At 39.4% G+C, this 16,243-nt stretch overlaps 1 protein-coding gene across 2 annotated transcripts in view; it reads left to right on the forward strand.

The window, feature by feature from the left end:
* GAB1 (GRB2 associated binding protein 1) overlaps positions 1-10,009 on the forward strand; it is a 131,760-nt gene extending 121,751 nt beyond the window's left edge. For both annotated transcript variants that reach the window (XM_040967517.1, XM_040967518.1), the window contains 3 exons: positions 581-704; positions 4,667-4,789; positions 7,983-10,009. In XM_040967517.1, the coding sequence (XP_040823451.1) occupies positions 581-704; positions 4,667-4,789; positions 7,983-8,141 (406 nt within the window). In that variant the 3' untranslated portion in view covers positions 8,142-10,009. The remainder of the gene's footprint in view (positions 1-580; positions 705-4,666; positions 4,790-7,982) is intronic.
* The last annotated feature ends 6,234 nt before the right edge of the window (positions 10,010-16,243 follow it).

Below are 16,243 nucleotides of genomic sequence, written 5' to 3' on the forward strand. Positions count from 1 at the left end.
TGGTGATGTGTTTTTTTAGTTGCATTTATTTGAAAGGCAGAATTACAGAGAGGGAGTGGGAAAGAGAGGGAAGGGGAGGGGAGGAGATTTGAATAGAGAAAGGGGGATCTTCTACTCTCTAGTTCATGTCTCAGATCCACAGCTGGGGCTGGCCAGGACTGGGCCAGGGCTGGCCAGGCAAAAATCCAGGAGCCCAGTACTCTCTCCGGATCTGCTTCAGGCGCCATCTGCTGCTCTCTCAGGTGCATTGCAGGGAGCTTGACTGGAAGCAAAGCAACCAGGACTCAAGCTAGTGCTCTGATACAAGATGCTGGTGTTTCCAGTAGGAGCTTACTACAGTGCCACAACACCAGCATTATATTTTTTTACATCCTTTTTTTTCTTTGTTTTGCACATAATAATTTGTCCAGAATATACAGCTGTTGGTGTTGTGTGCTTGAGTGTATATAAATAAATAGTGTCAAAATTATAAATACAAATAAGTATTTCTCAAAGAATACATACTGTCACTTTTATTTTGGATGTGATTTCATACATTTTAAACAAGGTTTTGTGTTACAATAATATTCTCTACCATTAGCTCCTCTAGGTTCCCCCTGTCTCCACGACCGGATTCAGTGCACAGCACAACATCAAGCAGTGACTCACATGACAGTGAAGAGAATTACGTTCCTATGAACCCAAACCTGTCCAGTGAAGACCAAGTATGTAACAGCTTCCTCTGGACCTCTGTCTTGAGTAGCCTTTTCAGTCTTCTCTTTTTTCTTCTCATTCATAAGACTTTCCTCACATCCTTCTTGATATGTCTAAGGAAAAGAATTGTAAGGACAGCATTTTGTAGGGTTAAGGATTCTTCCCTTCTCTTCCCCTTCCGTCCCCTCCATTGTTCCCTGGATTATCATAGTAGTCCCTTAGTAACAATTAGAAGGCTACTTTCTGCTGTCATGACATGGTAGGGTATATTTGTAGGTTATGTATGAATATATTTACAAGTTTCAAAATGGAAATCCTTTTATTCAGGAGTAGAGATGTATACTGCAACACAACTTTACTTCCTTGTATGCTAATTTCTGCTGTGTCATTCATCTGTGAGACTATATGTGTATACTTGATTACCTATCTTGTCTATTTTAAGGCTATCTATCTTAAGGTTGTCTTGTATCAGAGAGAACATACGACATTTGTCCTTTTGGGACTGGTTTATTTCATTAGGCATGATGGTCTTCAAATGGGACCATTAAAACTAAAATAACTACTTAAGTTATTTTTAACTTATTTATTTTTATTGGAAACATAGATTTACATAGAGAAGGAGAGACAGAAAGATCGTCTGTCTGCTGGTTCACTCCCCAAGTAGCCACAACAATCAGAACCAAGCCAATCCAAAGCCAGGAGCCAGGAGCTTCTTCTGAGTCTCCCATGCAGGTACAGGGTCCAAGGCTTTGAGCCATCCTCTACTGCTTTCCCAAGCCACAAATAGGGAGCTGGATGGGAAATGGAGCAGCTGGGATATGAACCAGTACCCATTTGTGATCTTGGCAGATGCAAGGTAGGAATTTAACCCCTGAATCATTATGCCAGCCCTTTAAAACAAGTTTTAAAATAGTATCAAGAAATCTAAAACCAAGAAAGAGGCTAAATGTGATATCATTTATTCACTGTAAATTAGTTGAAAAAATATAAAAATGTTTTCTGCTATATTTATGATGTGCTTTTTTTTAATTTTCAAGAAAATATATAGGAAACATTTTAGTATGCAGCTCTCAGGCGCAGTTCATGCTCAAGTGGTCATATGAAGGAACTCTACATAATTTACTTCAGATTGGCTATTTTACCACAAGGCAGGAGAATTTTCTAATAGTATCAAGTGTTTGATATCCCAAAAGTCACATGCTTGCCAGAAATAACTCCAGATGTTTAAAAACAGCCAACTAATTCTATAATCATTTTGCTTTTTCTCAGATTTAAGACTTGTTCAATTACCAGGTTTTAGTGCATAGATTAGGATTCGGTTCATCTCTGCATTAACAGAAAATAAAAACATGACAAAACAGAAAAAGCTGACTTTTTCATGGCAAAGTTCAGAGAGAGTCGATGCAAGACTGTAGCATCCTCAGAGACTCGGCTCAGTTCTACAGCATCCTCAGAGACTCGGCTCCTCCCAGCCCACTGTGCTGTCTGCCACCGACTCACCACTCCAGGCATGGTCCACATGCTCATGGACTGAGATAGCACCCCTACACCACCTCATGGAGTCCCATGGCAAAATTCAGGATAAGGAGGGAAAGAGCAACAGAGACTGCAACATACCTGCCTCATGAAGAAGGTTCTTGGAGACTGCCACGGCCACACCACCCACCAGAACCTGGCCAGTACAGCCACACAGACACCAGCAGAGCTGGGAGGTCCAGCTTTTGCTCTGCTGGACAGAAGGCCCCCCTGAAGTAGCAAAGGGGAGAGCTGGTGTCGGGACACCAGGCAGTGTCAGTCAGAATAAGCAAGTATCATGTGTCAGAAATGGGAGTGAGTGATATTTTTATGACAGTTTTCCTTACAGTAATCCTATTTGGAGACTAAAAAAAAGTGTAAAACCCAATTCTATCAAAGGATTTAATTCTCATCTTTAATAGACTTCAGTCAGAATGGTTCCTTATGTAAGTCTGTTATCAGTGAGTAGTATTAAGTGATCTATAAACTTGATTTGGTACTTTTAAAAAAAGGATTTATTTATTTTACTTGAAAGAGCGATCCACCCCACATACAGAGGAGAGAGAGAGAGAGATCTTCCATCTGCTGGTTCACTTCCCAGACTTCAAGACATGCATTAGAGCAATTGTAACACACATTAAAACCAATGGAACAGCTCAGAAATTCCAGAAATGAACCCACACATCTACAACCAACTAATTTTTGACAGATGAACTGAAATCAATCCAGGGAGAAAGAAAAGTCTCAGCAAATGGTGCTGAGAAATTGGATCTACACTTGCAAAAGTATGAAACAAGACCCCTGCCTTTCACCTTATACAAAAGGCAACTCTAAACAGAACAGGGATATAGATCCTATGACCTGATACCATCAAATTGCTTGGATAATATTGGTGACACTTTGCAAGACACATGTGTCAAGAAAGGCTTCTTAGAAAAGAATCCAGAAATACAAACTAAGAATCTTTTGCACTGTAAAGGAAACTGCCAACAAAGAGTCAACCAAGAAAGGGAGAAAACATTTACGAAATGCACAACTGGTATAGGATTAATATCCAGAACCCATGCAGAACTCAAGAAATGCAACAATGAAACAAAACAAACCAGTTAAGAAACAGGTGGAAGTGTAGTCTAGTGCAACCATTATGAAAAACCATTTGCAAAAGATACCTGTTTTCTAACTCAACTGTCCCACTCCTGGAAAATCTATCCAGAATGAAATCAACATATAAGAGAATTATCTGTACCCCCATATTCATATCTGTGCAATTCACAAAAGCTAAGATTTGGGATCAACCCAGATGTGGACCAACTGATGACTTGATAAAGAAAATCTTGGATCCATGTACAGTGGAATACTATTCAACCATTAAAAATGGAATCTCATCATTTGCAACCAAATTCAGTTGGAAACCATTATGCTTAGTAAAATAAGCCAGTCTCAAAAAGACAGTTATCCTGTTTTCTCTGATTAGTGACAACTAATACACAGAGCAAAAAAAAGTGTGATCTTTATAAGTGAGATTAACATACTGAAATTTGATTACTGTCAACGGCCTTTGTCTGTACCATGAGTAATAGTAGGATTTTTTTCTCTCTACTTGCTGTCTTGACATCTTTGCCTACTACAGTGTTAGGTTTGTGATTGTGAAGCAAAGGTAAAATAGGCCTTGTAATGATTAGGAGGAAGAAGGGAGGAGATAAGGCAGAGTTGGGAGGGAGGATTCCCATCATGACTTGTATCATGAAATAGGAGAAATTTACTTACTTTGTATAAATAAGAAAACTGTAGGAGTACATCCTCTAATTATGTATATAGGGGCGTAGTTCGTGTCATCCTTTCCTTTTTCCTTAGCATTCAACTTCAGCGTCCTCCTAGCCTTTTTCTTTTTCTGCCTTCATTTTTTCTTGCTGTTTATTACTGTCATCTATCTTCATGTTAACTTATCTTGTTTTAAAGAAAACTCTTATTGCACAATTCTTTTTAGGACAGAAAGAATCACGCTAGGAGAAGACAGGGGAAATTGCGTGATAAGATTATAGATGATTGAAACCAAATAGGCTTTGTAAGTGAAGTCCCTTTTCAGAGCTCTTAGTTGAGAAACTAGTTTTATTTTGAAGCTTTTTAGTAAAATGTAGAACATGTATTTATTTGCAGGTAATATAAGGATTCTACCTAAAACTTTGAGTGCAAGTGTCATTTTAATAATGTTACTGCTGAACTGTCACAGCTGGCCTCAGCTTGATGCTCTAATCAGTTTGAACCATGGTTAACTTTTGCAACTACTTTTAAGCTTGCTCTAAATTGCAGTTGATTTTTAAAATATCATTTCCTCCAATTCTAAAAGTACTTAATTTTCTAAGCAGACCTTTCTTTATGTCCTCTTGGAGCAAATTTATGGCAGAGAAGATGAGCAGGACCTCTGGTGACCATTGACGTTGTTGTATTGTGCTTTCAGAGTCTTTTTGGCAGTAACAGTCTTGATGGAGGAAGCAGTCCTATGATCAAGCCCAAAGGAGACAAACAAGTGGAATACCTAGACCTTGATTTAGATTCTGGAAAATCCACACCACCACGTAAGGTAAGTGAACTCCTGTTCTATAAATTCAGATAACTCAGATTTTAAACCTGAAGAATAATCTCTTTTGGGAGGATTTTATTATGTTCACTTAGTAAAGCTCATTACTTAATGCTATCTTGTAAACCACACCAAAAAATTCTAGAGATTGACAATATCTTTTTTTCCTTTCTGGTGATCACTATTGACATGATCATAAAAATCTAAAGTTAGTGTCTTCATGCTCTTGAAACTTCACTCAAATTATATGCTGTTTCCTAAAATTTTAATTTCATCTTGGTGTTAAACTCATGAACAGTACAGGAATACTGCTCTTACGGGTGTTTCTCTTTTTTTTCTAAGATTTATTTTTATCTACTTGAAAGGCAGAGAGAGAGAGCGAAAGAGAGACTCTTCCACCCACGGGTTGGTTCACTCCCTAGATGACTGCAACAGCCAGAGCTGAGCCAAGACTAAGCAGAAGGTTCATCTGGGTCTCCCACAATGGGTGCAGGGGCCTTCTGCTTTCCTAGGTGCATTATTAGCAGGGAAAATGAATTGGAAATGAAACTGTTGGGGCTTGCACAAGTGCCCATATGATATGCTTGGCATCACAGACCACACCCTGCTGCCACATAACACCAGCTGCAGAAATCTTCACTATATAAGGAATGTTCATTTGTATTTTCCTTTGGTTGCCAACTTCCTGACCATCACTCATGTCTCAGTTTTCCTTTCTGCTAAATTGCATCTCAGTGGAAGTCTGTTAGTGGTTAATTCTACCAATTTTTAACTAGCATGACTTTATTCTGCCATCATTCTTGGAAAAGTGGTTTTATTGAGTTTAAAGTTCATGTATGGCAATAATTTTCTGTCAGCACTTAAGAAATACTGTTCCTCTATTACGAGGCATCTGTTGTTCCTGCTGCAAAGTGTGCCTTTAGCCTGAGTGTAGCTCCTTTACAGAACTCTTTCTGTTTGATTGGTTTTAGGATCTTTTTTGATTTTCTGTTGGTTTACTACTGTGTGTTTGGACACTGATTTCTATTTATCCTGCTTGGGGCCAGTTGTGCTGCCATTTTTTTTCTGAATTTGTGTTTGTTTTGTTTTCATTCTATGAACGTTTTAGCCATTCTGGCAAAGTTTTTGTCAGCTCTTTAAATACTACTTCATTATTCTTTTTCCCCTTAGACATGTTAGAACTTCTTACTTTGCTTTCCATGTTTTACCATTCCATATTTGCTATCCATCTCGGTATTTGATTGAATAGTATTATTAATTCTCAGTTATTATGTTTACCTTTTAATTTCAGTTATTTTCATTTCTAAAATGAATTCCTGATTCCTTGATTTTAGTAATTCTTTATTTTACTCCTTTAGTTTAATCTGTTTCCTTTAAATAGGTTATTTAGTTTATGCTTTAATTCCAACAGCTGAAATTCTTTGAAGTTTCTGTGTTTATTATTTCTGCTGACTTACACCCTTCCTGGCTTATGTCCTTACATGTTCTGTGCATTTTGGTTGAAAATGTGTTTTTCGGAGCCCAGCACAATAGTTCAGTGGCTAACTCTCCCTCCAAGTGCCAGGATCCAAGTTGGACATTGGTTTGTGTCCCGGCCGCTCCACTTCCTTTCCTGCTCCCTGTTCATGGTCTGGGAAAGCAGTGGAGGATGGCCCAAAGCCTTGGGACCCTACCCACATGGGAGACCCAGAAGAAGATCCTGGCTCCTAGCTTCATATCTGTGTACCTCCAGCTGTTAACGGCCACACACTAGAGGAGTGAACCAACAGGCAGAAAATCTGTCTCTCCTTCTCTCTGTAAATCTACCTTTCCCTCCAAAAAATAATAAATAAGCCCCCCAAAATAAAGAAAATTTGTTTTGCTGAAAATCTCTGCAGGAATACTAAAGACCTAAATTCCCTCCAAAAAGGATTTCTGTTTGGTTCTGCTTGAAAGCAGGAGGGGACACCACCTTCAGCCAACATCAGTTAATCAGGACCTCTTAACAAGAGGGTCTCGGTTTCCTTATCTCTTCCTGATGGCATTGTTCAAATTCAAATGTATCCTGGGAACAGCAATGCCACCTTTACATCTGCAAGCTCCATCTAGAAGCTCCCCTTGCCCCTGGTTCTCTTACCCCTTACCAACCCTTACTTCACATCTGGTGATGCATGATAAACTACATTTATCTAGTACCTAGATGGATTTTAGAATTAAAAGTGACCATCGGGCCCGGCGCGATACCCTAGTGCTTAAAGTCCTTGCCTTGCACACACCGGGATCCCATATGGGCCCGGTTCTAATCCTGGCAGCTCCACTTCCCATCCAGTCCCTGCTTGTGGCCTGGGAAAGCAGTGGAGGACGGCCCAAAGCCTTGGGATGCTGCACCCACGTGGGAGACCTGAAAGAAGTTCCTGAATCCTGGCTTCGGATTGGCTCAACTCCAGCCATTGCAGTCACTTGGGGAGTGAACCATCAGAAGAAGATCTTCCTCTCCGTCTTTGCTCTCTGTATATCCGCCTTTCAATAAAAATAAATGAATCTTTTTTTTAAAAAAAGTGACCATCAATCTACAAGCTTTTCAAAAAGTGTTCCTTATCTTTGCATGTGAACACTAGTACATGTTCTCCAGGCTTGAAGCAAGGCAGGCTCTGGACAAGCATTTGGCACAGCAGTGAAGATGCTCCCTGGGACCCCCACATCCCATGTCAGAGCACCAGGTCCAAGTCTTGGCTCTATTCCCAATCCAGCCTCCTGCTCCTACACACCCTGGCAGGCAGCACAATGGCTCACATAGTTGAATCTCTGGTACCCATGTGGTGTTGAGTTCCTGGCTGCCAACTATGGCCCAATGAAGCAGTTGATCCAAGATCTCTTTCTCTCTGCTTCTTAAATAGAATGAAAATATTTTTTCTAATCAACCTTAATTTATAGGGATAGTTCAGCTCTGTGTGGTTACAACAAGCAAGGTATCTTCTGTCCTTATTTTCTGCATATGTTGTCTGTGGACAGTAGTTTGAATGTTTATATGTAATTTTAAAGTTAAAGGGAAATATTCTGTAAGTAAGATAGAGGAAATCATTGTTGAATTTGGCAAAATTTTTGGTGACCTGATATAACTTCAGAGTATTCTTGGTACATTTGTGTGTGTTGCTGTAAGAATGAATTTCACTGAAATACTCCACTACATATGTGACCTTTTTTCTTTGCATTTTAGCAAAAGAGCAGTGGCTCAGGCAGCAGCGTAGCTGATGAGAGAGTGGATTACGTGGTGGTTGACCAACAGAAGACGTTGGCTCTGAAGAGCACACGGGAAGCCTGGACAGATGGAAGGCAGTCCACAGAGTCGGAAACACCCACCAAGAGTGTGAAGTGAAGGCAGTGCCCTGTCATTTCTGAAGAAGAGAGAACTGCCTTGTACCGATAAATCCTGTTGCAAGATGACATAACACTTCTACTCTAGGTAGATCCTTCTAGAATTGAAGTCAAAGGACCTTTCAGATATAAGTAAGCAATTTTGACTGTAAATGGTGCTTTGTGGTATCTGAACAGTTCATAATGTGTAAATAGTATGGGGAAATAGTATTGTTTAGCTCCCAGAGAAGCATTTGTTCCATAATTAACACACTTGTAGTATTATTGTATTTATGCACTTTTTCATTTAAAACATCAATCTGGGTATTCCCAATGTACTTTAACAAAATTCCTTTGGAAATTTCTTGTTTTGTTTTTGTTTTGTTTTTTTTCCTCCCCTCCCTCACACTACTCTATATAACAATACTAAGTTAACTAAGTACTTTTTAGATTTGGAAGTACTATGGTCTAATGACATTAAAACGAGAAGTAGATATGCAAGTTAGCTTTCCCTGGAGCTTCAAGTGGCAATGATTAGTTTAGATGACAAAGTAGAGTAGGACTCCTCATTCATTGCCTTCCAAAATGCCGAGGACAATGCATGTCATATCCTAATGGTGTCAGGACCTGGTTCTCTAGCTCATGTACATTTAGTGTTTAATGGTGGAACTTTGTTATATTTTGCTCATTACAAAGTTTTTTGTTTGTTTGTTTTTGTTTTGTTTTGTTTTGGTTCATGGAGTAAAGATTCTGCCGGGTAGGATCTTGCACTATTCAAGGACTAAATAACACTATCATTAAGCCTGCAAATCATTGATGGTGTGCAGTGAAGATGTACTCTTCCATTTGTTAACATGTATTAAATGTTGTTTGCAAAAGGTAGATTATATAACTAATCAGGTACGTGCCAGGCACTGATGTGCTCATACACCGATCAGGTTTAGACCATGAACTTTGGCTGTGTTCTTCTTCATCCTAATATTGGTTCCCAGTTTGGAATTAATGAGACAGTTGACATTCACTATTAGCTATAGCAACATACTGTGATTTTTAATTTGACAGTAATTCAGATTTATTACTCTATGGATGAGATTTTATCTTCTGACACCACAGTGCCCTTTCTGATTTTTTTTAACTTACTATTCTTCTTGGCCTTATATTTAAATCCCTATGCAATTAATATTTTATATCTACCTTTTTTTAAGAAAAAAAATGTTATCTAAGTGATTTTCCTATGTAGCACCTGTTGCTTTTTTCATAGAATTAAAGATTTTGTACTGTGATTTGTATTCACTGCCCCAACTCAAGAAATATGAAATATTTAAGCCTTGCTATAAATAATGTGAAATCTTACAGTCATGGACCTGCTTCCACTTAGATTTCTGAAACTACCAAAGGAATAGTATAATTCTGTCTCACCTACAACATAGTCCTGTAATATGGATATCAAGACCACAAATTTAGTGAGGCTACAATTATATTCATCTGCCTTGCCATTGCAACATAATTTAGAAGGCAGGTGTAGTTTGTTCACTAAGTTACTTGCAATTTCTTATGTGTTGATTTGAGACTTACTAACAGTTTTAGAGGGAACATGCATATAGACAGGCTCATGGCTGAGGCAAGACACCCCTTCCCTCCATCCCTCCACTGAGATGCCCAACTGTTGCCTGAGTACACATATGTGCCGATTTCTGGCCCCTGGCCATAGTACTGTGCCTAATCAGTGTAATGGGTTTGTTTCCCCAGTCCACAAACTAAAAGTGTTTATAACAAGATGAATTGTAGACTAGTGACATTTAATGCTTTTAAATGTTTGCTTCTTTTTAAACAAAAGCTGAAGTCCAGAAATGAATTTTAAGGTGAATTTTTAAATAAAAAAGATTGTTTGAATTGTGTGCAAGTTTTTTTAATAACGAAACAACAAAAAATCTGAAACCATTGAAATGTACCTCAGCTATCAAAACACATGTTCATATGTAATGATACTAATGTGTTATCTGGAGGATGAACATACTTTGATGCTTACAACACAAAAGTGTATAATTCAATAAAAATGGAAACTTTTCTTTAAAGCTATCCTATTATTAGGGCCCAAAACAACTATGACTGTGTATATTGTAATTTCTCCTCGCTTTTTTACAAGTTAACTCACCCGATTTGAAGACCTATGGCACTCTGATCTGTAGACATTTTCCTGGTATGCTGAATAATTTGAGAGTTGAAATGAGTTTGAAAGGTTGTTTGCCTTGGAAAACTAAGTCCCATTAAACATTCTTTTAACAATAGATACTTTCTTATTAAACAGCATTTTCCAGACATTTTTTATCAATAGCTTTTTAAAAATTTTTGTTATCCAAATACATATAACCTAAAAAGTCCCTTTTACCAGTATATTTATAAATGTATTGGGTACCCATGTATGTTTGTTTATTTTAGTCCATTGCTAAGAACAATAAGATTTCTGAATTTCTGAATAACACAAAAGAGCCATGGGGAGTTTATAAAATCTCAGCAGCCAATTTGTACCTTATTTGTATTCACTCAGCAAATTTTGGTTCACACAAATACAAATGCAAACAATAATAGCTTTCAAAGACATCTCAGGAGACTATTTAGAAATAGCTAAAGTTGTGTTCTAAAGTCTATACAAAGATAACAACCTGGTAATAAAGGCTAATACAGAATAAGTTTGTAACATGGTATAACAGGGAGTGTAACACATTAGAAAATTTACTTTTAGGTTTTGAAATGATGTCCTTCTAAAAACAGAACTGAATCAAAGCCTTTAGCTCACCTCCTAACTCTTTAAGCAACTAGATTTTGGCAATGAGTTGAAAGCTCATTGACCATGTGAACCAGACAACTATTATGTTACCGTTCCAAATTCTTTTTCGCTTACGCACCTAACAGTGTCAACTTTTTTGTTTAAAGATTTACTGATTTTATTTGGCAGTCAGATATCTTCAATTCACTGGTTCACTCTTCAGATGACCACTACTGTGTCCAGTACTGGGACCAGGTTGAAACCAAGAGCCAAGAGCTACATGTGGGATACTGGTGTCACAGGTGGCTGCCTTAACGCGCTACACATCAGCCTCTGTCCTCAACTTATTTTTTTTCTCTGATGATAACAAACTAAAGCTTGATGAAGGTTTAAAATGCCAAAGTACACACTGCTGTGCTTTGAAAAGCTCAGTTCAGGTTGGGAGACTATAAGCTGTGGAACCCCCCAGAACATTTCACCAATAAGCTATAAGGGATATTTGAAATCTCCCTAGTTTTAATCAGTACCACATAAACTACTGTGAGCATTTTACAGAGTTCCATAAAGAAACTATGAATGTGTTCTTGTATGTAAACAAAGAGCTTGATATTGAATCTTAGAAAGCATATAAATCTATTTACAAACACTGCTATACCCGTACATTACGATCAGAATTTCTTCTGTACTTTTATATTCAGTGTATGAGGCTCACAATCTTGCTAGTCACATTTATGCTAGAAATTGAATGCCAAGGCCAGTGTTTGTCTGCTTTCTCCCTTTAAGAAAAGTACCATTTCTAAATTCCGTTAAAATGCTTAGTGCTTCAATGTGTGTGAGCTGCACGCTGTCAGAACTGACGATGCTCCTGACATGTTCACAGACACTGCTGCTGTGTCTGCATCTGGGCCCACCAGAGGTATAGATGACAGTGTGTTGAATGATTCCGGAGTTTTCAGTGTTACAGAAGCAAGGCCTGTTCTTACCTCTGGATTGTTCTAACACACCTCAGAGGCCCCCGTGGTCAGATAAACAGTACAGTTTGTAAGAGAAATTGTGCACACGGGTACAGGAGCAAGAAAGAACCATGCATCCTGGCATAAGAGTGATCATCAGTGACTTCTGTAGCATTATGGAAATCACTACATAATTTCATGGCCTGGCCAATAAGATAAAAAGCCATGGTACAAGGGAAGACAGTAGACAGCATGGACTTGATAATGGTAAATTTGATTTGGTAAATTAGGTTGCCAGGTTACTGAGATAATTAGCTTTAGTCTTTCTAAATACAGGTTACTATGAAGTAATCTAATTTGTCTTCTTTTACACAGAATTATTCTGTGTAAGGTTCAGTATTGTCTGTTAGGAGTTTCAAAAATTAGTCATGGGGTTAACATAGCTCCTACTGTTTTCAGGTAAAAAGACATTAAGTTGTTTATGAGTTTTAAGTTGAATGTTATCATCCCAAATTTTACACATCATCTTTTGTAAGCATCCAATTGTATATATTTTCTACTATAAAATAAAACTTTTCAAACAGTTTGGTTTCAAGACCTTAAACACACAGAGTGAATACTGAATTGTGAATTAATGGAAGTATTTGTATCTCACATCTATGTTTAGTCTTTCTGTGGGGTAAAAGCCCAGTTTGGGGGCTGGTGTGATGGCACAGCAGGTAAAGCTACTGGCTGCAATGCCCGTACCCCACATGGGTGTCAGTTTGTGTACCAGCTACTCCACTTCTGATCCCCCTGAGAAAGCAACACAAGATGGCCCAAATGCCTGGCTCCATGCACCCTACAGGAAATGCAAAAGAAGCTCTCCTTCAGCCTGACTCCGACGTGGTCAGTGAAGCCATTCTGGCGAGTAAAACAGACAACTAAAGATTTCCCTCTCCCTTTGTTCCCTCTTTTTCTGTAACCCTGATTTTTTGAAAATTGAAGGCACTGCCTTCAATACTGTCATCCCATATGACCACTCTGGGTCCCTGCTGCTCTGCTTAATATCCAGCTCCCTACTAGTGACCTGAGAAAGCAACAGAAAATGATTCAAGTGTTTGGGCTCCTGCCACCATTTGGGACACGTGGATGGAGTTCCAGGCTCCTGGCTTGGGGCTGGCTAAGCCCTGGCCATTGCAGCTGTTCGGAGCATGAACCAGCGGATGAAAGACCTCTCTCTCCCTCTCATCCTCCTTGCATTTCAGTCTTTCATACAAATCTTTACCAAAAAAAAAAAAAAATCACACCAGATTTGGCCATCAGCTGTATTTCCCAACCCTGCTTTTCCGGGATCACTTTCCACAACAAAGATCTCATTTAATTATGCTAAAATATGTCATGATTGGGTCAGATAAAAGAAGAAAGGTTCTGAGGTTTTCACCATGTGAATATGCTCTATTATTTGATCCAGCCAGTGCTACCAGTAATTCATTGAAGGAAAGCCCAAGAAAATTACCTGGATACAAACTTTTTTACCATAAATTACATTTTGCATGTAAATTACAATTTAGGGAAAAGATTCTATTTAATAGTTGACTGGACTTCATTTCTGTGAGAGTTTGTAAATGTCTCCAGTAGTTTATAAAATCCCAGACATGGATAAAAGTCAGCCCTTTATCTGCTCAGCCTAGCAGTTTGTACCTTTGCCTTTCACTAAGTCATATTTAGGAAGTTTAGGGAGAGAGGGATTATTTTCTATATTTTGACCATCTTATCAATTATGAAACATGAGTATCTACATGTAACTCAGGGGAAGAAGCGTCCTCTGATACAATGTTTTGAGTTTCAATTTTATTCAAGACATATAGAGAATTGCTTGGAAACTCTATGAATGCTGTTGTATATTTTAAAGCTGGATCAGTATTGAGAAGCATTTCGTGTTTGTTCATTTTTGTTTTTTTTTTTTTTAAGGATTTATTTTTATTTGAGTTACAGAAAGAGAGGGAGAGAGAGATCTGTCTGCTGTTTCATTCCCCAAATGGCTAGAACAGCCAGGGCTGGGCCAGGCCAAAGCCAGGGGACCTGAACTCCATGTGGCTTTCTGAAATGGGTGGTGGGAGCCCACGTACTTGCAACCAGTGGGCCGCTTTCCAACGCTTTCCCAGGCACATTAGCAAACAGCTGGATCCGAAGTAGAATAGCTGGGCTTGAGCCAGGCACTCATGTGGGTGCCACCATCACAGGCTGTGGCTTAACTTGTATAATAACACAGGCCACATGGAAACCATTTTAACTGTTGATTTCTCCTTTAGTTCCCTAATTTAACATTACAATTATTGTTTTAATAAAATGAGTGAACACCTATGGCAAAGTACATTCTTAAGACATGTTTCTATATGACATTAGATAGAATTTTATTATTATGACTCATGGTTGATGTTGATGATTAACTCTTGGCTCAATGCTTCTCTGATTTTTGTGATCTGCATGTTGACTTCAGCCAACCAGTTGGAGAATTTAGGTGAAAAGCTGGGGTTTTCCAAAGAAAGTTGTCTGCCTCAGTACTGTAATGTGTTAATTCCGTTTGAGTTTCTAGCCTGCTGGCCCATGCTGCTGACTTTGAATTCACCTTTTAGCTATGTTTCCAACCTACTGGCCTACTTTATGAATTTCAGATTTGCTAGTCTTCACAAGCCTGGAGCCTACTTTAAAATTCAGTTAGGTGGGCAGATTAAGTAGACTGTCTTGTCTGGGCCTCTGTGGTCCAGAACATTCAATGAAAATGCAGTCACCGGGACCAGCTGGTGGTACAGCATGCTAATCCTCCACCTGCAGCACGAGCGGCCATATGTGTGCCAATTTGTATCCCGGCTGCTCCACTTCCCATCCAACTCCCTGCTTGTGATCTGGGAAGGCAGTGGAGGAAGGTCCAGAGCCTTGGGACCATGGATCCGCATGGGACACTGGGAAGAGGCTCCTGCACCAGGTTTTGGATGGAATGAAGCAGCAGATGGAGGACTTCTCTCTGCCTCTCAGAGTCATGGCAGCTGGGGCTGCAGTCACCTAGAGCGGGAAATCACAGCTGGCACTTGGGCAGTTTGTTGCTGGGAGCCTCTGGTCCTCTTCGTGTGCACTTCATCACAGAGCTGCCTGAGTCTCTTCATGGCATGGTGGCTGCTTTCCCCAAAGCTAGTGATCCAAGAGGCCAACAAAGACCACAGGAATATTTTGGGACCTAGCCTTGGAGATGACACACTGTCATCTCTGTGCTACTCTCACTGTGCAATGCCATCCAGTCCTCTTGATTCATTGTGGGAGGCGATTTAAAAGATATGAAGACCAGGAAAAGTCAAGGCATGAAGGGACTGGTGTCAGTATAACATATTAGGCACCACCTGAGATGCCAGTATCCCAAATGGATGCAGGTTCAAGTCTTGGCTGCTCCATTTCTGTTTCATCTCCCTGCTAATGGGCCTGGGAAAGCACAGGATGGTGGCCCAAGTGTTTGGACCCCTGCCATTCATTTGGGAGACCTTGAAAAGGCTTCTGGATCCTGGCATTGGCCTGGTCCAGTCCCAGCAGTTGTGGCTGTTTGGGAAGTGAACCAGCCCCTGGAAGGGCTCTCTGTCCAAAACTCTGCATTTCAAAGAAACAAATCTTTAAAAATAAATAAATAAAATCCTTAAAAATTAAAAACAAAAGGGAGTCCAAGCAGGACTCAAATGCCTTGAGAATCTTAGTGATCATTGTGAAGCAGCACATGGGAAGAGTATGCCACATGAAGTCAGTTCTCTACCTAGGACTATATGTTTAGTAATGTATTTGCATAAATGACAGAGCTAAGGACTAGCACTATGGCATAGCAGGGTAAGCTGCCGCCTGTGACACAGTATCCCATATGGGTACCTTTTAGAGTCCCAGCTGCTCCACTTCCCATCCAGCTTCCTGCTAATGGCCTGGGAACGCAGTCAAGGATGGCCCAAGTCCTTGGGACTTTGCACCCATGTGGGGGGACCTAGAAGAAGCTCTAGACTCCTGGATTCAGACAGGCCTAGCCCCAACCATTGTTGCCAATTGAGGAATGAACCAGCAGATGGAAGATTTTCTTTGTTCTCTTTCTCTCTTTTCTTCTAACTCTCTGCCTCTCAAAGAGAAAAATAAATCTTTACAAATAAATAAATAAATGAACTTTGTAGTTATTAAGACTCTGTGAGACAGGTAAAGTTAATTTTAGCAACTTTCAGTTTAAACAATTCCACAAGGATTTCCTTTGGTCTCACCAACCAAAGATTGCAGCTCCTACCTCTGAAAGTTAGAAAATTAACAACTTTTCACACATTTTTGTATTACCTTTTGGAGTAAAGGTAAACACAAAAATGTGTTATCTTTTGGGGCTGCCAGCAAAATATCACAAATTGGATT

Source organism: Ochotona curzoniae, unplaced genomic scaffold (assembly GCF_017591425.1).
Source record: "Ochotona curzoniae isolate NIBS_2020 unplaced genomic scaffold, NIBS_Ocur_1.0 scaffold_4506, whole genome shotgun sequence".
Classification (NCBI taxonomy): domain Eukaryota; kingdom Metazoa; phylum Chordata; class Mammalia; order Lagomorpha; family Ochotonidae; genus Ochotona; species Ochotona curzoniae.